The sequence below is a fragment of the Capra hircus genome, chromosome 23 (genome assembly GCF_001704415.2).
Source record: "Capra hircus breed San Clemente chromosome 23, ASM170441v1, whole genome shotgun sequence".
In the NCBI taxonomy this organism is placed as follows: domain Eukaryota; kingdom Metazoa; phylum Chordata; class Mammalia; order Artiodactyla; family Bovidae; genus Capra; species Capra hircus.
Genome location: NC_030830.1, coordinates 19,634,927 through 19,658,843, shown reverse-complemented (window position 1 = coordinate 19,658,843; position 23,917 = coordinate 19,634,927). Strand labels below are relative to the sequence as shown.

Sequence of the window (23,917 nt, the reverse complement as noted above, 5' to 3'; positions counted from 1 at the left end):
GATGTAAAAGGGCTTAGAACTGAAGAGGAAGAAGGTATCACTTCAATAAACACGGGAGTTCAGTAAAGCTGGGCTGTCAGAGAAAAGCTGGAGGGGAGCAAATGGGAGTGAGGATGGGTGGGAGAAATAACTCTGACTCTTCACCAATTCAAATATTAATGCTTCCCAACAAATTTCAGATTGTTACCTTTTTAGGGCCTTACTGGAAATACTTTTATGGAGTAAGTGGGGGTAGAGATGATTATTTATAGCGAATGAAGCTTAGTCAAGCCCAAGGCAACCAAGGAGGATTCTCCTGCTTACATACCTAGTCTTGTCTGACTCTTTGCGACCCCATGGACTGTAGCCTGCCAGGCTTCACTGTCAATGGAATTTTCCCACCAAGAATACTGGAGTGGGTTGCCATTTCCTTCTCCAGGGAAGTTCTTTAACTCATATTTTAGAGCTTTCTCCTAGATAATTTGCCCTGTGAGTGTGTACCCATCATTTGTGTTACTCCTGCATTAACAAGCCCTTCTCCAGGGGACAGGTTCAAGAGTATCTGAGACACTCAGGCCCCCACAGCTGGACTTCATAGTTAGAAAATACGGTGTGCTGTGGACTAAGTGATGACAGCTTGAGGGGGCAGGAAAAAGGATTAATAGTCATGTGGGACAATGCTTTTCAAACTTTAGTTTGCATATAAATTACATGAGAATCTTGATTTTAAAAAGTGGATTCTGATTCAGTGGTGGTGACTTTACTTCTTGGGTGCAGAGCTGGCACCTGGGAACTGCCAGGCACTTGGAGAACGTAGAGACGGTATTTCAAGTTCCGAAGGGGGAAGCCTCCACCTTCACCTGCTAGGATACAGGTGCCAGAACCACCAGTGGGTGGGCTGTCAGGGGGAGGTACTGGGTGCACTGAGCCTTCAGGGCTTGTGGTCTGGGGCGGGACAGTGAGAGGGGAGGTGGATGTTGGGGAGAGGGAAGAAGAGGAAGAGGGAGCGATCGCAGGGTAGAGGGAGGTTTACCTGTGTGTTAATACTTCTCTGTGATTGGAGGACGAATCTTCAAACTGGTCCCTGCCGGGAGCTCAAAAGGTGTTGACATCCCTGGGGATCTGAGACTTGCCTGGAACTCCTAATTCAAGCCATGATCCTGCAGCTCTGGGCCTCCTGTCTTTTCCCACTGTTCCTGGTCAGCTTAGCTCAGCTGACTCCGAAGCAGCAACAGATGAAGGTAAGTGTCCCGCAGGGAACCCAGGTGGATTCCAGCACTGATGGCAAACTAGGCTGCCAAGGAAGCCAGGAATTCTCCCTTCTTCTCTCCTAGGAAGGACGAGATCCGTCTCCCCAGCCTTTCCTAACTGACATCTGCCATTGCCACTGCTGTTCTCTGAGGCAGAGGCTCTCCTAACCTGCCTGTCTTTGCGTGGATCATCTCCCCTTAGCCTGGCGGGTCACTGGGCAGAAAGTGGAAAAGTGGATGAAGGATAAAGGCTGCTCTCCCTGCGTTCTGTTTTGCCACTTGCCCCCGGTGGCCGCTGGATAGCCCACAACCCATCCCCTCCACCCTGGTCTGGAACACTGGTCAATCTTGCAGGTCCAGGAAACAGGGATGTGAAGCAGTAACTGTATTGAGAAGGAGGCTGAACTGGCAGCTCTTGGAGAAGCTGAAACCCCCAGGGCATGTGGAAAAAGAAGCTGGTGCTGAAATGTGCCCTAAGGAGTTCCAGAGTCAGGAAAGAGGGGCTTTTTTTTTTCCTTTCAGGGAATAAAAAAAGGCAAAAGGCAAGAAGAGTTGCTTGCTGATTTTAATTTCAGGGGAAGTGATGTGGCAAGAGCTGAGATCAGAGTAAGATCTTTGCTTTTAAGTCTTGGTACTGCTCCAAATCACCCAATGCTGCCCGCAACCCCAGGAAAAATGTCCACATTTGCTGTCAGTAGCACCCTGTTAAAGGTGTGTATGTGTGTCTTAGGATGCAAAGTGGCCACTGAAGTAAATGACTTGAGGCAACAAGTTTTAAGTTTAAAATCGGGCATATTCATTCAAAAACACAGCTTCACTGTGACGTTAAGCCAGTTAGATATCTTTTATTGACCCCTTTCTTTCCTCTCTAAAAGTTGGAGAAACTAGTGCAGTGATCCCCAGATTTCAACTCACATAGGTATCACCTACAAAGTTTGTTAAAGCACAGGTTACTGGGTCACACTTCCAAAGCTTCTGATACAGTAGGTTTTAGTAGAGTCCAAATTTGCTTTTATAATTTGTTCTCAGATAATACTTGTGCAGGTCCTCAAACCACACTCCAAGTGCTCTATTATTGGGTTCATGTGAAGTGCAAAATGGTGTATATAACATGAATCTATTATAAATGTAATATCAAGACTGGTAGCTGTAGTAAGATCATCTCCCTTCTCTGAAATTAAAAAACAAAACAAAAACAAGCATCCATTGAGGGCCATCCACGTCTGTGTCAGCAGCTGCTGCCTGATTGGGTGTGGAATTTCTGCTGTAGAATATTATCTTGTGAGTAAAAGGCTGTGTTTTAGGGTACCCTGATCTCTTCAAACAGACCTAAGCAAATTGGAGCGGAACTGAAAGCCAAGAAGGAAAGATCAGGCTCTTCCAAGCTGCAATATTCTTGGGATTCTACATGCCAGTTCACAAGGTGGCATCCATACATGATAAAGAGAGCCAGAAGTTGTTGAGGCATTTTAGCTTTTTGTTCCAGATCCTGTCGGCTTTTTTCCCTTGCCATGCTTGTAGGTAGGAAGTCTGTTCCCTTTGCTTCCTATTTTACACAGAGATAAGAAAGGGCACTGAGGATGAATTTTGTAGGTACCAATAAGCCCCTACTGGCAAAGCTTTGGAAAATGCCTCTGGGATCTAGAGGAGAAACAAGTTATTTGCTGGGCTCTGGAGGAAGGAAACTACAATGTGAGAACATATGGACGAGAAATTTATGTAAAACATATTTCTGTTGTGAGAAACTCTGCCAAAATCTGTTAAAAATATTTGTGAAGAGATATGATGACTGGAATGGGGTGTTAGGATATGGAAGAGAGTGCAGGTAAACTGTAAATTGTCAATCAGAGGATGGCAGTAAATTGTATAAAGATTCCAGGAATAGGAAGATGATTATAAAGTGCTTGTCCCATTGCAAAAAAAGATTTTAAATTAAAAGATATAAATTCTAGTTGTGGCATTGTTGTTTAGTTGCTAAGTCGTGTCCAATTCTGTGATCTCACGGACTATAGCCCACCAGGCTCCTCTGTCCATGGGACTTCTGAGGCAAGAATATTGGAGTGGGTTGCCATTTTCTTCTCCAGGGGATCTTACCATTCTTGGGATCAAACCCGAGTCTCCTGCTTGGCAGGCGGATTCTTTACCACTGAACCACCTGGAAAGTCCCAGTTGTGGCATTAGCCATAACTAAAAATATTGCTTGGAATATTCTCTTCAGTTCTTAGAGTTTCAAAAAGTCCACAGATGTTAGAGATTATCATTTGCTTTATAATCACATCACTATGGTTATTTTTGTTATATTTCAGGTGGATTGCTATAAGGGGGTGACAGGCACCATCTATGAGTATGGAGCCCTCACCCTCAATGGTGAGGAGTATATCCAGTTCAAGCAGTACGCGGGCAAGCATGTCCTGTTTGTCAATGTGGCCACCTATTGAGGCTTGACAGCTCAGTATCCAGGTAAGAACTCATGTTTCAACTCTCTTGGAACTAGCTTTGACAGATGGCCATAGTCTAATTCCAGAAAGTGAGAGTGAAGTCGCTCAGTTGTGTCCAACTCTTTGTGATCCCATGGACTGTAGCCTACCAGGCTCCTCTGTCCATGGGATTTTCCAGGCAAGAATACTGGAGTGCGTTGCCGTTTCCTTCTCTAGGAGATCTTCCTGACCCAGGGATTAAACCCAGGTCTCCTGCATTGTAGGCAGACCCTCTACCATCTGAGCCACCAGGGAAGTCCTAACTCCAGAAGGTTTTGCTAATTTGTTATTGGGAGGAAACAAGAGGCTGGGGGAAGGTAGGTGATCATGTGACTCTATCCTCTATATCCTGTCACTGCTCTGCTCCTTAGAAATGCTAGGAGAATTATCTTGGGATTTGAGAACTAAGATTCTCCCAAAGATTTAGCAAAGACCACCAGGAATGTATCTGTATTTGAGTTTGTTGCTCAATGTTCTGAGGGAAAACATATACTGTAGGGAACCATGGGGCTTCTCAGTAAGAAGATGTTATTAATAGAAAGGACTTATTTGAGGATCTGAGCTTGTGTTGCGTGATTTGCGGAGGGGGTCAAGGGATTGAAGCTTGGTTCTGGATTGGATGCTGTCAGGAAATGAGGAAACGGGCACAGTGAAGTGATTGGTATATTAATAAATCACATCTACAGAGTAGGAGGAATAAAGCAAGGATAAACAAACAGCAGTCACTTAGATTGGTAAGAATAGGGTGATACTTGGTCATTTTTGTAATTTGAATAATATTCATGTTTTGTCTGGTAAAGGATCACTTGTATGATACTGATCTGTGAAACTGTTTATGTTCAAGAGGAGAACAACAAGCTCCAGCTATAACTCCCAGGCCAGAATCTAGCTTTCAGGGGCTAGTTTTATCTTTCTCACTGGTAACTTCTGGTAACACGAGAGAAGATTGACCTTTGGGCCTCTGGAAAAATACCCTTGGGTTCTGCAGGCACTTCCAAATGGCAGAGAAGAGGAAACGTAGTTACCATCTATGCACTGTTTAATTGGAGTGAAGGCTAAGAGGAGATGCCAGCAGATAGAGCTGGGTCTGATTATGACTGGCTGGTGCTGGTCATGAAGTCAGTAAATCTGAACTGAAAATCGCTGAAGTTGGAAATAATGGCACGAGTCCAGACAGACACTGGGAAGCTTCCTGACAGTGGGAAAGAGCAGTATGGAGTTTGTAGCCTTAGAATCCCAATGAGTCTTTCAGGGAAATGGCAGCATTTAGGTCACTGGAACTGACAAAAAGAATGCTCTGGAGCTAGACTTAGCATTTCTCTGATTCCCTCTATAACTCCCAGGTTAGGGCACCAAAGAGTGCTCCTGGGAGGGTGACTGGAGTGTAACATTGTGTCACCATGGGGCAGATGGTGGGAGGATGGGGATAGAATGTCCATTTTGTTTGCCATTCCTTAAAACATTTTTTGATCAATCAACTAAGGCAGGCAATGGCATTCAAATCTGACTTCTCTTCATAATCAAACGGGACCGCCCCCAACACACACAAATACAACAGTCCAAGCAATCTGTGCTTTTAAAGAAGGGCTTCTATTGGATGATGAAGTGGAGCCACTTATGGGAACTTCTGCACAAGAAAAAAGGCAGCTGTTTGGATGTGTTCTAGAAATCTGTGTTCTAGCCTTTTGCTCTGTTTCCTCCAACTTTGTGATCTTGAACCCTTCCCTTCATAGTCCTCAGCTTATTCATGAGATAGACAGATACTGCTTTTACTGCTCAAGACAGAGCTACCCATGCTGTTCTCCCTCTGCTTACAGAACTGAATGCACTACAGGAGGAGCTGAAGCCTTTCGGTGTAGTTGTGTTGGGCTTTCCCTGCAACCAATTTGGAAAACAAGAGCCAGCAAAGAACTCGGAGATCCTTATGGGGCTCAAGTAAGTGCCTGCTTGGGACCCTGCGAGACTGTGTCAGAATTTTCCTTCCACATTCCACCTAGAGCTTCTCATTCTGGAGACTTCTGGGGTGATTGACAGATTAACTGGTTCAAGAACATCATTTTGATGCCTTGAATTCAGTTATGCCCTGCTGGTAGTGCTCAACAATTCTCTCTACCTTTGAGTTGTTTAATGATAAGACTACAGGAAATCTAATGAAAAAGAAGCACATGAAAAAGGAGAAAACCTAGGAAATAGAGATGAATCAAGAATTTTAACCTTAAAATATTGCTTTCCAATTTTCTTTTAAAATACTTTTTATTGGAGTATAGTTGATTTACAATATTGTGTTAATTGCAGATGTATAGCAAAGTGAATCAGTGATACATGTACATATATCCACTCTTTTAGATCCTTTCCCCACATAGGTCATTACAGAGTATTGAATAGAGTTCCCTGTGCTATACAGCAGGTCCTTATTACTTTTCTATTTTATATATAGTAGTGTGTATATGTCAATCCCAATCTCCCAGTTTATCCTTGGTAACATTGGGCTTCCCTGGTGGCTCAGATGGTAAAGAATCTGTCTGCAATGCAGGAGACCTGGGTTTGATCCCTGGGTCAGGAAGATCCCCTGCAGAAGGGAATGGCAACCTGATTCAGTATACTTGCCTAGAAAATTACATGGACAAAGGAGCCTAGTGGGCGAGAGTCCATGGAGCGGCACTTAGTCTGATAGGACTGAGCACATGACCATAGGATCCTTTTCCACATCTGTGACTCTATTTCTGTTTTGTAAATAAGTTTATTTGTACCATTTTTAAAAGATTCGATATATAAGTGATAACATATATTTGTCTTTCTCTGTTTGACTTAATTCATTTAATTCACTGTGATAATCTCTAGATCCATCCATGTTGCTGTAAATGGCATTATTTCATTCTTTTTTATGGCTGAGGAATATCCTGCTTCCAATTTTCTTGGAATTCTCTATTGGCTCCTTAAAGCACATGCATGAAGTCCTGATTCCCAAGGACCACTCTTTCCTCATCTTCCCTGTCTACAACCTCTCTTTCTTTATCTCTGATTTTACTTTGTGGCCAAATTGTGGTGGCCATTATTATCCACCCTTTTCTTAATTTGAATGGTCTCAGGATTGTTCTGCTTCATTGCAGGTATGTACGTCCAGGTGGTGGCTTTGTTCCCAATTTTCAGCTCTTTGAGAAAGGGGATGTGAATGGAGAAAAAGAACAGAAGGTCTTTACCTTCCTGAAGGTAAGTAAGGATGAACCTGGCAAGAATTGGTCAGGTAGGTAACAATACCCTGAAAGCATGGGGCTCAAGTCTAGGATTGAGTTTGGGCTCCTTGGAAAGAAATTCTCAGATAAGTTCATGGATGGTGGCAATATTTGTTGTGAAGCTTTAGCTTCAAGTAATGGAAACATATAAATATGATTGCTCTAATATAGACTAACTTTCCTTACAGAATGGTAATGATTCATTTATTCAACATTTATCAAATCTTTAGTTATATGCAAGAACTGTGCTATACAATGAGTTAACAAATGTTAATAGGGCATAATTTCTTCCTTGAAAGAAATCATATCTAATGAGGGAGACAAACACAGAAATAGGTAATAAAGAGGGTCACAGAGTATTAGAACCACAGAAACCCACAACAGAAGGACCCCCTTTTTTTAGCTAAAGAAACTGAGGCTTTAGAAGTGTTATGACTTACCAAAAACAAAAAACAATAGATAGTCTTTCTTTGAAGCACTATGATATAATCATGGGATTGAGGGAGAAACAGAGAAAGGAATAAACTTTTCTATTTGCTATCATACTAACTCTTGGTTTTTGATTGTACTGGTAATGATGTATTGAAATGTCTATGGTTCATTAGGAGCATGTCAATTAGTTAATATACTGAAATACATACTGTTGAGTAGACATTCTAGGGGTGGGGATAAGACGAGACCACACAGAAACAGAAAAAACATTGTCAATTTCTCTGTCTCTGCTCCAGAACTCCTGCCCTCCAACCTCTGATCTTTTGGGCTCATCAAGTCAGCTCTTCTGGGAGCCCATGAAGGTCCATGACATTCGCTGGAACTTTGAGAAGTTTCTAGTGGGGCCTGATGGTGTCCCTGTCATGCGTTGGTACCACCGGGCTTCAGTCAGCACAGTTAAATCAGACATGCTGGAGTACCTGAAGCAGTTCAAAAGCGAATAGGAAGGGCCAGACACCGTCAGAAGTTGCCTCCCATCTGAAGAACATGTTTAAGGATCCCATCTTTGACCAAACCATCCTGTTCAGCCCAAATATGTGTGTGTGTGTAAGAGAGAGACAGAGAGAGACAAATAAGGAAAAGTAAACCTGTCTCCCAACTCTCTGATCTCAAAATATCAAATTTTTTCCACTCCATTCCAAAGGAAAATCATATTATAGATTGGGACTACCCATATCCCTAAAAACGCAATATTCAGAAGTCTATCCTTTCCCAAGGCTGAAGGTTTAAGAAAAGCAGAAACTGGCAGCAAGACTCTCAGCATCTCCTTAATAGCCTCTTCTCTCCTCCAAGACAGGCATGCATTGTTAAATTCTTCCTCTCCCTAGTTAGTTTCCATTTAGTCCCCTGACACTCTGAGTTCTCTTGTAGGATCTCTGAAGGCAGAGTGAGAGCAGAAACTTCATCTCACATGAGCGGAGGGGCATCTCCATGATGGTGGGTCCCAAAGCCCCTGTGGGCGGGACCCAACCAGAACCTTCCCTGGTGCCTGTCCCTTAGTGCATTCAGGTCATGGCACCTGGGCAGGGATGTTCCTTCATTCGAAATGATGGGTTTCTCTCCTCACCCTTTAAACTCATCCTTATCACTGTCTCAAATTAAAAAGAATTCTGCAGCAGCTGGTTTCCCGTGGTGTTTTTCCAGTCCTATATTATGTGTGGAGTCATACCACTTCTTCCTCTCACTTTATTTCTGCTTCCTTAAGTATCTAGCTCACCTAGCTCTTAAGTATTTTGTTTTTCTCATAAGTGCTCTAGACCTTTTGTTGGCTCATCCAAAATCACTGGGTGGGCCTGGCTGCACAGAGCCGCTGTGACACGAACACGGAACTCTTGGAGTCAGCCCCCTGTACTTCCTCATTCAGATCCCCTGGGGAGTCCTTTCTTGAATCTTCTCTCTCTCTCAACAAATATGCATACATTTTTGTTTATGAAATTAATTTCTGCTCGCTATTAAAAATCTAAAAACACATAAAAGTAGAAGAAAAGCATATCAAACCCCACTTCTAATCAGAGGAGTCAGGAATATACTGGAAGCCCTATCTAGCCCATGCAGTTTTATAATTAAACTTCAATCTTTATATGAAGACAAATTTCAGAATATCAGAAACAGGAAAGAAAAGATTGTATGAAGAATAAAATAGGTGTTTTTTTTCTTTCCCTTTTCACAGATTACTATTAACACAGCTACTTGCACTTTAAAGGGTCTTTTTTAAAAAAGTACACAAAATATAAATATCAGTGAGTAATATCAAATATAATCCTGGTTTGTACCTAAATAGATGTGATCCCTGACTTAATCTTTATACAGCAACATGAAAGTTGACAGACTAAGCCAGAATATTCATAGATGATAGACACACATGAGAAATGGAAAATATTTTCAAAATACTTGGATGTTTTGTCTTCTTGAACTCAAAATCTAGTAAGAAAAAAAAATGGATTTAAAAAAACAAAGCTGGGGGGTACTTCCCTGTGGTCCAGTGGCTAAGACTCCATGCTACCAAGATAGGGGGCCTGAGTTCAATTCTTGGTCAGGGAACTAGATCCCACATGCTGCAACTGAAGGGCCCACACGCTGCCACAAAGATCGAAGATCTTGTATGCCGCAGCTAAGACCCAGTACAGCCAAAAAAAAAAAAAAAAAGCTGAGGCTTCCCTAGTGGTTCAGTGGTATAAAGAATCCACCTGCCAATGCAGGAGACACAGCTTCGATCCCTGATCCAGGAGGATCTCACATGCCCCCACATGCCACAGAGTGACTAAGCCAATGCGCCACAACTATTAAGCCTGTGCTCTAGAGCCCAGGAGCCCACACCTACCAAACCCTGGGCACCCTAGAGCCCATGTTCCCCAACCAGAGAAGCCACAGCAATGAGAAGCCCAGGTCCTGCAACTAGAGAGTAGTCCCTGCTTACCACAACTAGAGAAAAGCCCTCGAAGCAACAAAGACCCAGCAGAGCCAAAAATAAAATTATATATATATTTAAAAAACTGAATGTCCTTGAACATGTCTGAATGTGTGACCCCAAGGACTGTAGCCCACCAGGCTCCTCTGTCCACGGAATTTTCCAGGCAAGAATACCAGAGTGGGTTGCCATTTCTTACTCCATGGGAACTTCCTGATCCAGAGATCAAACCCACATCTCTTGCATCTCCTGCATTGTCAGGGGGATTCTTTACCACAGAGCCACCTGAGAAGCCTGTCCTTGGTCATAACCCACAGGATTTGAGACACCATCCATCTTTTACTGGGCACTGTGTTATTAGGGCAGTGACAGGATTGCAGAACCAGCTACCAGTGGCGTTGAAAAATGTGTGCTTCATTTCTTAGTTATCTTGAAATCTCTGCAGTTCTTGAGAAACCCCAAGGACCTGAACAGTCCTCAGAAGGGTTCCAAATCTGTCACTATTTTCAGATCAGAATATTCAAGGTGCAGGAAGTGGGTGGAGGATGATGGGATGATACAGTGTATAAAATCCTCTCAAGATACTGGTCCAGCCCAAACCAGGAAACTAGTTGGACAAAAGTGGATGCCCCAGGGGAGCAACATCCCCTGTTCCACAGTGAAGACCTAAAATGATGAAGGCAGAGAACTGTGGCTTGACCTGAGTCTGTTACACTTGAGTGTCTAGGAGGTTTCAATCCTGCCACTGCTCTGGAAAGTCCAGATGTCATACCCCTTATGCCCTCCAGTGGCTGGCCCTGAAGAGAAAAAAAGAGAGGTTGTTTGGGGGATAGCCAAGACCAGAGAAATGAAAAAAAAAAAAAAAATTCCCTTGCACTGGGAGATGAGGGCAGGTGAGAGACAGGTGTGAAAGCAGCAGTCCTGATCAGAATATTGCTTCTGATGACAATGATGGTAGTCTTTATAAAAAGAAAAGATCAAGAGATACAACTTTCCACTTCTCCCTCACCAATCCATGTAACAGATCTTAGCCCCAGAGAAAGCCCCTGGGAGGGGCAGACTGCCCAGGAGGGTCTCAGGAACTCTAGTCTGTTACAGCCAGCAGTTAAAACTTGACTGTGACTATCATGGTGATCATCATTTTCATCACTGGCACTACTACTGCTGTGAATTTTTTATTTTTTTGAACCAGAGGTTCGTACTATCTATAATGGAAAGACCTGATCTAATTGGTTCTAAAACCAGTGTGGTCACATGAATCTATTACTGGAACACACCATCCAGCAGGCATCTAGATCAGTAAGGCTCTGCTAATCACAAAACCTTTGAGGAGAGTCCCTGGGGACAGTGTTCTAAAGTCCCAGAGAACCAGGACTCAGACCTTCTCAAACTGTCCTTTCCCAGTTTGTTAAGCAGCCCATCCCCGGAAGTAAGACCCCAATACAGTCTCTCCCATGAGAGATGCTGCAGAGACGTGGTATTTTCCCTGTGGACTGTGTGATTCTTAGGCTTTGAAAGTCCCCACGGTAGTTCTGGAAGCTGGATTCCCCAAACGTGATAAAGAGTAGCCAAAGTCTCTTCCACAGTACATTGAATTCTGTGATCTCATGAATACTCCTTGACTTGGCTTCAGGTCCCAGTAGACAGAAGCTGAGACTAGGATTCAGGTACACATAATTTATTGAGAGAGTAGTCTAAAGGGAATCAGTGAAGAAAGATAGGGTAGGGGTAAGAGAGATATAAGGATGCAATTTCTGATGGAGTTTAGCTTCAGATAAATTGCACTATAATTATTTCCACCGTGAAGGAAGAGGGATGGACTTTTGCAACTCATGTCCATCAATCATTGGCTATGGGCTCTCCCTCCGACCCCAGAGGAATAACGAATGTGAGACGGCTCCCCTGCTGCTGCTGCTGCTGCTGCGAAGTCGCTTCAGTCGTGCCCACTAGGCTCCCCCGTCCCTGGGATTCTCCAGGCAAGAACACTGGAGTGGGTTGCCATTTCCTTCTCCAATGCATGAAAGTGAAGTGAAGTCGCTCAGTCGTATCCGACCCTCAGCAACCCCATGGACTGCAGCCTTCCAGGCTCCTCTGTCCATGGGATTTTCCAGGCAAGCGTACTGGAGTGGGGTGCCATTGCCTCATCTCTAACCACCTGGAATTCGAGGCCCGACCTTTTAAAGAACCTGTTGTAAAAGATATGGAAAGAAACATCTGTGCGACAGACGCCCTTTTTCGCGGAATACGCTCATGGCCTTAATTCCCAAAGTTCAGGGCTGGGATCCGTGATGCGCATCTTCGTACCCACCCGGGCTCTGCGGGTTCCCACCCTAAGGACGGAGTCTGGACCGCTCCTCGGGTCTCTCCTCCCCTGTCCCGGGCCTCCCTGCCCACGTCACCTCAGTCGTCTCAGCCCCCGCCTGTCCTTGGGGCCCCCAGACCCGCCGCAGCTCCCACCCGGGGCCCGCTGGGGACGCGCAGCTACGAACCTGTGCGCAGCGCCCCCTGGGCCGGCTTTCTGCTCGTGCCCCCCAGGAGTGGGAGGGGATGCGACCGAGGGTGGACGGCACCGGGGCCGGGGAGGGGCTCACCGCGGGGTGCAGGGATGGTTAGAGGGGAGAAGGCGTTACCTTTTCTACGAGCTGATTTTCAAGACTACCTGAGTCCGAGAGAAACAGAGGAGGACAAGAAGTCGGGGGGAACTGAAGTGAACAGTCTTTTTCCGGGTTGGACTTTTTCAAGCGCTCACCGAATTTCCTGAGGCGGAAGCTGCCGAGGTTCCTGCCGACCCCTATCCCCACTCCCACCTCCACACCCGTCTCAAAAGGCTCCGGGTGGAAAGGTGTCACGACGGATTTTGACTGTGCTCTTGAGAATGACAGCGCGGGATTTGAAGAGAAACTGCACGGGCTGACACCTGTAGCTGAAGGAAGATGGCCCTTGGGTCCAGCCCCTCGGCTCCACCCGAAAGATGCAGGTTCCTCCTCCCACCAGTCTGGCACCTTCAGGTACCTCAAATGAGTTACTTTGTCACATATGGTCCGTTATTTCCTGCAGATCCTGGAAGCTTTTTTTTTTTTTTTTAGATTACATTTATTTTTAAAAATACATATTTTAATAGTCGTTATCACTTATTTCCTAGCCGCGACTTTCTGTGACTCTTTTCCTTGGAATAACAGAAATATCCTTGTCTAATGCTCCACCTGCCTACTACTGTTGCTGTCCTATTTTTCTGCCTTCAACACGTTCTAGAAAGTGAAGCATCTCTCTAGAGTTGGCATAGTACAGCATAGTTTCAGAAGGCAAAAGATAAACAACTGGATTGTTGTTTATCCTGTCTGACTCTTTTTCAAACACATGGACTGTAGCCCACCAGACTCCTCTGTCCATGCGCTTTCCCAGGCAAGAATACTGCGGTGGATTGCCATTTCCCAGGCGAAAATAGTGGGCTGGGTTGCCATTTCTTTCTCCAGGCAATCTTCCCGACCCAGGGATGGATTCCCCATCTGGTGCATTGCCAGGAGGATTCTTTACCACTGAACCAACAACCGGATAGTTGTTCAGTGACTAAGTGGTGCCCAACTTTTTGTGACCCCATGGACTGCAGCTCTCCAGGCTTCCCTGTCCTTCACTATCTCCCGGAGTTTGCTTGAACTCATGTCCGTTGAGTCCATGCGACCATCCAACCATCTCATCCTCTGTCACCTGCTTCTCCTCTTGCCCTTCTCCAGCATCAGGGTCTTTTCCGATGAGTAGGCTGTTTTCATCAGGTGGCCAAAGTATTGGAGCTTCAGCTTCATCATCAGTCCTTCCAATGATTATTCAAGGTTGATTTCCTTTAGGATTGACTAGTTTGATCTCCTTGCAGTCCAAGAGACTCTTGAGAGTCTTCTCCAGCACCAGAATTCCTAAGTATCAATTCTCCATGGCTCAGCCTTCTTTATGGTCCAACTCTCACAGCTGTACATGATTACTGGAAAAACCATAGCTTTGACCATAGGGACCTTTGTTAACAAAGTGATTTCTCTGCTTTTTAATATACACTGTAGGTTTGTCATAGCTTTTCTTCCACGGAGCCAGCATCTTTTAATTTTGTGGCTGCAGTCACCATCCACAGTGATATTGGAGCTCAAGAAAATAAAATCTGTTACTTTTTCCACTTTTCCCCCATTTATTTGCCATGAAGTGATCGGACTGGATGCCATAATCTTAGTTTTTTGAATGTTGAGTTTTAAGACAGCTATTTCACTCTCCTTTCACTCTCATCAAGAGGCTTTTAGTTCTTCTTTGCTTTCTGCATGAATGGTATCATCTGTATATCTGAGGATTTTATTTTCTTGGGCTCCACAATCACTGTGGATGGTGACTGCAGCCATGAGATTAAAAGACACTTGCTCCTTGGAAGAAAAGCTATGACAAACCTCTACCAAACCTGCTAAAAAGCAGAAACATCACCTTGCCAACAAAGGTCCCTATAGACAAAGCTATATTTTTTCCATAGCTTTTGTTGATATTTCTTGATTCCAGCTTGTGAGTCATCCAGCCTAGCATTTTGCATGATAAATACTCTGCATATGTTTAAACATCGTGATGATATACAGTCTTAGTGTACTCCTTTCCCAATTTTGAACCAGTCCATTGTTCCATGTCCAGTTCTAACTGTTGCTTCTTATCCTGCATACAAGTGTCTCAGGAGGCAAGTAAGGTGGTGTGGTATCCCTATCTCTTGAAGAATTTTCCAGTTGGTCATGATCCACACAAAGGTTTTAGTGTAGTCAATGAAACAGAAGTAGATGTTTTGTTTGAAATTCCCTTACTTTTTCTATGGTCCAACGGACGTTGGCAATATAATCTCTGGTTCCTCTGCCTTTTCTAAATCCAGTTTGTACATCTGGAAGTTCTTGGTTCAGAAGTTCCAGAACTTCCTCAGTTTTGGAAGTTCACATATTGCTGAAGCCTAGCTTGAAGGATTTTGAGCATTACTTTGTTAGCATCATCTATTACTCACTGGGAGAAGACATCTTGATTCAGTTCAAGTGTACTTATTCCTAGATTTGAGAAAAGTTTGGAACCAATTAAATGGCATAAAACAAGAAAAAAGTTGAAACACTCACCCCAGTTCCTCTAGTTTGATGGGTAAAGCAATGTATGTTCTCTCTAGAGAAGAACATGGGATTTTGAGGTAATTTCAATGAAAGAAAAAATCATCCCAGTGAAACCATTGGCTACATTTTTGTTCCCTTAGCTTTCTCCACTCCAGTAGTCTTGCCTGGAACATCCCATGGATGGAGGATCCTGGCAGGCTGCATCCATGGGGTCGCTAGGAATCAGACACGACTGAGCGACTTCACTTTCACTTTTCACTTTCATGCATTGGAGAAGGAAATGGCAACCCACTCCAGTGTTCTTGCCTGGAGAATCCCAGGGACGGGGGAGCCTGGTGGGCTGCCGTCTGTGGGGTCGCACAGAGTCGAACACGACTGAAGTGACTTAGCAGCAGCAGCAGCAGCAGCTTTCTCCCACCGTATTCTACAAGGTAGAGAATCTGTGGTCAGTTCCTGGTGTTCAGTCACTGCTCCCAAAGTTTCCTGCCCATTCAAACAATGGAGCCATGACAGCAATCAAGAGATAATCGCCCTGTTTTAAGATGTTGTGGTTACTTGTATCTTCTAGCTCACCAGTCTTTCAGGCAACATTGATGATCACAAAATGGCCCTAGATTTTTCTATGAATGAAATCACAGTGACTGTATGGAGTCTTACTCTAGCCAAAATACATGAGATTTTAGAACTTTTATTCAACAAGTGTCTGAGTAGTTTGTTTGGGCACTGGTCTCTCAAGTCAAACTTAAGCTCAGGAAGTCCCCAGGGTCTTTGAAAGACATCATAACCACTCTTTACCATCCTCAGAGAAAAAGCTGGGGATCTTTTTATACTGGCCACCTCCTCACTCACACCCAGTAATTCAATCATCTTGTCTAGAAACAAGTTGTTCAGATTTCTAATTTATCAGTGACTTGTAAAACAGAAATCTTAACTGACCTTTCCTAGTTTACAAATTTCCTCCCTAGTTACTTTGTTACTACATTGCTCTAAATTTGTAATCTTCAAAGCAATAGTTTCTTCTTTAAGGTTGTAAGGAATCTTCCTTAAATCAACTATATCCCTAGAGTAGAACAGAATAAACCACTGCAAGTTGATAGATGTTACTCTAGTTTCTAGCTCTTCATACTCTTGTAGAGCCAAGAGCTTCATGTGAGGAGGGCATATGCATGGACAAGATTCTCCAGAACAGAGCTGAGTTGTACTAGACTAGGGCTCTTGAAGAATAATGCAGATAGCTATTGCCATTAAATATTTTCCACAAAGTAGGTGACATTGTAGGGGGTGTAGCTCAGTGGTAGAGCGTGTGCTTAGCATGCACGAGGCCCCGGGTTCAATCCCCGGCACCTCCAGTTAGGACTTGGCTTCTTGTGTAGCAATTCGTCAGTACTACTCAAAATGGCTTTTTGTTTTTCCTACCTGTTGAAACTTGTCACTCATAACTCGTGCTGATTTGCTCAAACTTATTTGTCAACCTTTTACTTTTGTAATTGGAGAATGTTGCTTTACAATATTCTGTTGGTTTCTGCTGTACAACCATTTGAATCAGTCGTAATTATATACATATCCCCTCCTTCTGGAACTTCCCTCCCTTCCCCCTAGCCTTCCACCTCCCATCCCCCACCCTTCTAGGTTATCACAGAGCTCCAGGCTGGACTCCCTGTGTTATATAGCAACTTCCCACTTTACCCATGATAGTGTTTATATATGTCAATGCTACTTTCTCAATTCATCTCAGAGCCAACTACAGGGTAGTGTATTTTTTTTTTTTTCCTTAGGCTCTCCCCACCCCTGCTCCCTATTGGAGCAAAGTAAAATGAGGTAGATTTAACTCTCCTATAGATGCTCAGGTGGCTCTATGGCTTAGTTGGTTAAAGCGCCTGTCTCGTAAACAGGAGATCCTGGGTTCGACTCCCAGTAGGGCCTTGCCTTTTTGCTTGAAGGTAGGGCAAATTCCTGAAAATTTTATTTTGGCTAGTTAACTGTGTCTTCTTACTAATCTTCCACAAATTCTCAACCAAAGTTAACAGCCCTAGAACTCTATCAGATACAGTTACAGGTTGTTTGATTGCAACTGCTTCAGATTCCTTACTTTTAAAAAGAAGTAAATTCTTAGGAGATGACAATTCAAATGCAAACCACCTAATACTGCATGTGACTTTATATCTCAATCACTTTTGAAATAGGTTTTGCGTTAAACTGTGGTAAAATGTTTTTGATCACCTACAGTGTGTTACTGTTTGAAGTATCCAGACAGAAAATATGTATAAATCTCTCTAGACTTTAACAATCTCTAGCTCTACAATTGATTTCATTAAATAAGATAATGAACAATGAATCTATTACTAGCTACAAAGGAAAATTAGGATGTTTGCAGGGTCGTGCTTGACATTTTGAAGGAAACATGAGGAAGAATAGTATATTCCCATGCTCTCTTAAGGAAAACATTAGAGTATTTCAGGAATGATGATCAACTGGAAGGAAAAATGTCCTAGATACAAACACCCTAGAGCTAGGACAAAGTCGCTGTGAAAAGAGCAAGCTGGAGAATTCTGCCAGATATCTAAAGAAACTTAGATTCAGCCCTAGAGACTTATGGAGCTTCCTTGTCTTTTTGTCTCCTATTGATTCACCAATTAATTCAACAATGTAAGCTGCTGGTTTTTTATATACCAGGCATATTTCTGTCTTTCTTTCCTTTTATTTTCAGTTACATTTTTTCCCATATTATGGGAACTTTTAAGATCTACTGTCTTAGCAACTTTTAAATATGCAATTCAATATTGTTAACTATAGTCACCAACCTGTGCATTACATCCCCAGGACTTATTTATCTGATAAATGGAAGTTTGTACTTTTTGACCACGTTCACTCATTTTGTCTGCCACCCCTCATCCCTGCCTCCAGTAACTACCCCAGGAATATTTCTAAGGGCAGGAAATACAGTAGCAAACAAAGCTAACATAAAGCACTGCTGTCACGGATCTCACATTCTGCTGGGGGTGACATGAAAAATAAAGAAATTAATATATAAAATAAGTAAGCATGTAAGATACTGATGAAATCTGTGGAGAAGAATAAAGCAATATAAGAGTATGAGGACAACATAGGCTAGAGCTGGACTACAGAGTGTCATCTGTTCTTAAATAAAACCACTGACATGTTAAAATATAATTTTTTAACTTTTTAATGAGAAATAGTTACGAAGTGGCTACTATTATTACTCTAAGAACTTGAGTAGCAATATTAAATAGAAAATTGATGCCCCTCCCCCCAACAATGCCTGGATCTCACTTCTGTTCATTTTGAGAAGGAAATGGCAACCCACTCCAGTATTCTTGCCTGGAGAATCCCATGGACAGAGGAGCTTGGTGGGCTACAGTCCACGGGTCGCAAAGAGTCGGACATGACTGAGCAACTTCACTTTCACTTCGCTTATTTAACTAGTTCCCACTGCCTGTACTCAAATCTCAGCTGTTCCAGTTATTAGTTACGGGAGCTTTGGTAAATCGCTTTCTCTCAATGGGCATCACTCTCCTCATGTATAAAAGAGAAATAGTAATAAGCCTACCTAATAGAGTTAATGGGAGGACTTGTGGAGTAAATACACATAAAATATTTTAGAAGGATATCTAGCACATAAAGAAGCAATCAATAAAATGAAATAAGAATTGATTATACACAGAGCCTCACTCATTCCAAATCTGGGTGATTTAGGTAATGATATTTGGAAGTTTTGAAAGGACAAGATTTAGATATGTTGATGGTGAAATGAGTTAAGATGGGAAAGATTGGAATGAAGTGAATATTTTTTTCATGTGGCACAAGTGTGAGTCTTTGGGGACCAGCAGGTAGACTATGGTAGGTGTAATTATGTCTCGCACCCCCCACCCGGAGATGCCCATTTCCTAATCTCTAAAACCTGGTGAATATGTTATCTTGCCAGGCAAAAGGAATGTGATTAAGAATCTGGAGATAGGGAGATTATCTTGGATATTTGGATGGCTCTATGTAATCAAAGTGTCCTTATAAGAGGGTGGTAGCTGGGTCAGAGTCAGAGAAGGAGATGAGACAACAGAAGCAGAGGTCAGAATGATGTGAACATGAGTCAAGGAATAGGAGCATCCTCTAGAAGCTAGAAAAAGCAAGGAATGATTTCTCCCCAAGACCTCTAGAGAGAGGGCAGCTCTGCTACACCCTGATTTTAACCCCAAAAGACCCATTTCAGACTTCTGAACTCCAGAGTTGTAAAATAATAAATTTATGCTATTTTAAGGTGATAAATTTTTGCTAATTTTCTAGTGCAGCAAAGAGACAGTTAATCCAGATATATGGTTATAGGCAACATATTGAAAAACTGCTTTGCTGCCACTGCTAAGTTGCTTCAGTTGTGTCCGACTCTGTGACCCCATAGATGGCGGCCCACCAGGCTCCCCCGTCCCTGGGATTCTCCAGGCAAGAACACTGGAGGGGGTTGCCATTTCCTTCTCAGAAATCAGCTAAACTTCTTGAAGGACTACAGCTCCATCTATAATCCCATCATGTTGGCTGGGAGTTAGTCCTGGGGCCTAGATTTCCCACAGAACTTGATTGGTGGGATAGGGAATTTTGTTCGTTACCCTGCTTCTTTCTCAAATGCAAGTTTGTAGGAGTGACAAAACTACTGTGCCTTCTCTGAGGCTCGAACTCAGGACCTTCAGATTATGAGACTGACGCGCTGCCTACTGCGCTAAGAAGGCTCTGAAACAAGGAGGTTTCAGTAGAACTATTGATTCTCTTTCATGTTTATACAAATTTTCTGAGAAGTTATATTTTTCCAACAGTGCAATATAAGAGTATGTGCTGTGGCATATTTACTGTTGTTCTGAGTATGTCACAATGGTCAAAATTATTTCAGGATTTCATCCTTGAATAAATATGCAACACGGTGAAATTTTTTCTCCCACAAGGCTTTAAATGGCAACCCACTCCAGTATTCTTGCCTGGAAAATCTCTTGTGCAGAGGAGCCTGCTGGGCTGCAGTCCACAGGGTCGCAAAAAGTCAGACACTATTGAGCGACTAACACACACACACACACACACACACATGCTTTAAATACCACTTACTGCTGGCAGACATCAGACTTCATTAGATTTCACAGTGCCCTGCTTCACAACTACGTGTATAGAAAGTGGCATACAGATACGAGGGGCCTGAGTTGGGTCCACAGGCAGGAAGATTTCCAGACTGAAACAGTGAGGGACACAGAAATATGCTTAGCTCTGCTGAGGGCGAAGTTGGAGTCTCGTTATCTAGCTCTGCATCTTCCTCATCTGCCAGTATTCCCCTTAAAATCCATGTCTGACCAAGTCCATGATCTGAAGGCCTTTCTATTCTGGCTAGAAGTCCAGAATAATGTAAACAGAGGCGAGATAAGGTGGAAGAAATGAGGTGAGATGATTGAAAATGGAGAAACAATACACTGGATTTCAATCTGGCAAAGTGAAAAATGTCCTGAAATAGATATTGTAGGACTGAAGTGTAAATCTTGTGTGTGCCATCTATTAAGTTAGGAAAAATAATTCACTTGGTTTTTCTGAGAATATGTCAATTTTTTAAAACTTCATTATCTGTAAAATAGGATATTTCACAGTATTATTTAAAAGACTGAATGCGACACACAAAAAAGTTGTTCAATGAATACTAATAAATGATACAAGTGATGATAGCAAACTGTACTGAGTGCATATTACGGGCAAGGTACTCATATGTATGTTACATGTAGTGGCCATCTATCACTGTAGGCAACTTTTATTATTGTCATATCATTTACATATGATAAAAGTAAGACCAAATAAGTTTAAGTGACTTGCCGATAGGCTTGTGGCTACTCAGTAGATGAGAAGCAGTAGAACTTGGACTCACTTAACTATGACTACTATGAAGTCACTCGTGTTCGACTCTTTGTGACCCCATGGACTACACAGCCCACCAGGCTCCTCTGTCCATGGAATTTTCTAGGCAAGAATACTGGATTGGATTGCCATTCCCTTTTCAGGGGATTTTCCTGATCCAGGGTTCAAACCCCAGCGGCCTGCATTATTTATTGTCTGTCTTTTCTTCTAGAATATAAGCTCGACAAGGCATCGACTTTGTATTTTCCTTGTTCACCGTTCGCGTCCCAGAACTTAAAATAGTGACTGGTACATTGTACGGTTTCAGTTAAGTTTTTATTGGATGAAAACCCCTGCCTTAATGTATGGGTACTATACAACTGACTAAAATTTTACTGAGTACCTATGATGTGTCAAGCCCTGTGCTAGTAAGGTGTAATGACAGAGTGGTTATAATCTGTGATTTTACAGAACTAACAATCACAGATAAAATTTCAATTTTCTACTGAACAGGAATATTTTATTATTGATAAAATGTTATGTGATTACTTCATTAAAATTCTACATAATTTAGTTCATTTAGCAACACTTTATAACAAAAGTTTATCTTCAAAATGCTGTACTTTTTACCCTAAGATCCCAAATATTTCACAAACTATTTCAGTTACTTTTAAAAAACATCCCTGTTCTTCCATCACGGATTTAGTGATGTCAGCAATAGTAGTAGACTGAATATATCCTAACTAGTCTCTACTTTCAAATTGCTCTCAGGCACTTTTCTGTGATACTTTTCCATACATTTTCTCTTTAACTAAAAAATATAGAAAGCCTTTGACTGTGGATCACAATAAACTGTGGAAAATTCTGAAAGAGATGGGAATACAAGACCATCTAACCTGCCTCTTGAGAAACCTATATGCATATCAGGAAGCAACAGTTAGAACTGGACATGGAACAACAGACTGGTTCCAAATAGGAAAAGGAGTACGTCAAGGCTGTAAATTGTCACCCTGCTTATTTAACTTCTATGCAAAGTACATCATTAGAAACGCTGGGCTGGAAGAAGCACAAGCTGGAATGAAAATTGCCAGGAGAAATATCAATATCCTCAGATATGGAGATGACACTACCCTTATGGTAGAAGTGAAGAGGAACTAAAAAGCCTCTTGATGAAAGTGAAAGAGCGAAAAAGTTGGCTTAAAGCTCCACATTCAGAAAATGAAGATCACGGCATCTGGTCGCATGACTTCCTGGGAAATAGATGGGGAAATAGTGGAAACAGTGGCTGACTTTATTTTTGGGGGCTCCAAAGTCACTGCAGATGGTGATTGCAGTCATGAAATTAAAAGATGCTTGCTCCTTGGAAGGAAAGTTATGACCAACCTAGATAGCATATTAAAAAGCAGAGACATTACTTTGCCAACAAAGGTCCGTCTAGTCAAGGCTATGGTTTTTCCAGTGGTCATGTATGGATGTGAGAGTTGGACTATAAAGAAAGCTGAGCACCAAAGAATTGATGCTTTTGAACTGTGGTGTTGGAGAAGACTCTTGAGAGTCCCTTGGACTGCAAGGAGATCCAACCAGTCCATCCTAAAGGAGATCAGTCCTGGATGTTCATTGGAAGGACTGATGCTGAGACTGAAACTCCAATACTCTGGCCACCTCATGGGAAGAGTTGACTAATTGGAAAAGGCCCTGATGTTAGGAGGGACTGGGGGCAGGAGGAGAAGGGGATGACAGAGGATGAGATGGCTGGATGGTATCACCGACTGGATGCATATGAGTTTGGGTAAACTCCGGAAGTTGGTGATGGACAGGGAGGCCTGGCATGGTGCGATTCATGGGGTCTCAAAGAGTGGGACACGGCTGAGCGACTGAACTGAACTGAACTGAATCTCATTTTTCTAAAAAAAAAAAAAAAAAAAAAAGACCACTTCTTCCCTGTATAGAATATAATCAGACCTTTTGAAGAATTACACACCACTCCCCCTGATCATAGTAGGGCTCACTTAAACGGTGCAGCATATAATGGATCAGGCTGTTCAGCTAGAGGATGAGCGGTCTGGAGACAGTGATTAGGTGGGGGAGGAGACCCGGGGACTCGCCAAGTTCGCATAGATGAGGTTGGAGCGGGTAGAACAAGTCGTCTCTGGGCTTGGAGAGTATGCTACACCACGTACTGAAAGCAAACTGATCCCCTCCCTGAACTTTGTAAATTAAGACCATGATCACATTCAGCGAAAAGCAGGTCGGTTTGCGCGGTTGTTTTCTTTAGTAAGAAATCACACACAGACACACAAACTCTGACCCAAGTTCCGTGTGAGCGGGGAGAAGAGCGTCTCTGTTTTCTAGGTGAAGAAATAAAAAATCACTTCCCACTGCTGACTCCCAAACGCAGTTGACAAATTGGAGACTCCTGATCTCTGCATCTCTAGTTTCGGTGGGTGCTGTGCCGGCGATTTCTAATCTTTTTTTTTTTTTTTTTTAGTGACTGATTCGAGTTTATGACTTCGAGTTTGAGGGACGTTATGCATTGGCTGCGTCTCCCTTTACTTTCGAGTATCAGAAAAGTAGCACAGAAGGCAAATGTGAATCTCCCTAAGTAGGAACCTGTTTGCGGATTTTATTCGTGGATGAGATGACAGAGTTGTATGTGGAGGGAGAAAATACGCTAGGAAAATAACACAGGCTTGTGCAAGTCTTTTCAACTGCTAAGAAGAAGTTTGAGTAGTGTTCGTACGTGGTAGCGTGGCCGAGCGGTCTAAGGCGCTGGATTAAGGCTCCAGTCTCTTCGGGGGCGTGGGTTCGAATCCCACCGCTGCCACCTCTATTGTAGACCCACTTCTTTAAAGCAGTCGTTTGACCCCTTTAAAAGTTTCTACGGAAGAGAGTATGTCAACTGGTTTTGAAATGTTCTTACAGATTTAAGAAATAAACAAAAATAAGAAATAAGAAATTGAAAATCAGTCTTCATCCTACTTCATTCCACTCCAGCACTGGATTCTGATTCCTCATGCAAACGTATAAGGAATGATAAGTTAAAGGTGTGCTTTTTGCTTACAAACCAGAAGAAGCCTATTATTTTTCTCATATTTTGCACTTT

The 23,917-nt window shown here is 42.8% G+C and overlaps 1 protein-coding gene and 4 non-coding genes across 5 annotated transcripts; 4 read left to right on the top strand and 1 right to left on the bottom strand.

The window, feature by feature from the left end:
* GPX6 (glutathione peroxidase 6) lies at nt 1,048–8,401 on the top strand. The gene is made up of 5 exons (XM_005696697.3): nt 1,048–1,220; nt 3,536–3,689; nt 5,524–5,641; nt 6,817–6,916; nt 7,668–8,401. The coding sequence occupies exons 1-5, from the start codon at nt 1,134–1,136 to the stop codon at nt 7,872–7,874; spliced, it is 666 nt and encodes a 221-aa protein (XP_005696754.2). The 5' UTR covers nt 1,048–1,133; the 3' UTR covers nt 7,875–8,401.
* On the top strand, nt 16,221–16,292 carry TRNAA-AGC. The gene has a single exon. It is a non-coding gene; the product is annotated as a tRNA-Ala (tRNA).
* Nucleotides 16,793–16,866, top strand: TRNAT-CGU. Its single transcript has one exon. It is a non-coding gene; the product is annotated as a tRNA-Thr (tRNA).
* TRNAM-CAU lies at nt 19,607–19,679 on the bottom strand. The gene has a single exon. It is a non-coding gene; the product is annotated as a tRNA-Met (tRNA).
* Nucleotides 23,557–23,638, top strand: TRNAL-AAG. The gene has a single exon. It is a non-coding gene; the product is annotated as a tRNA-Leu (tRNA).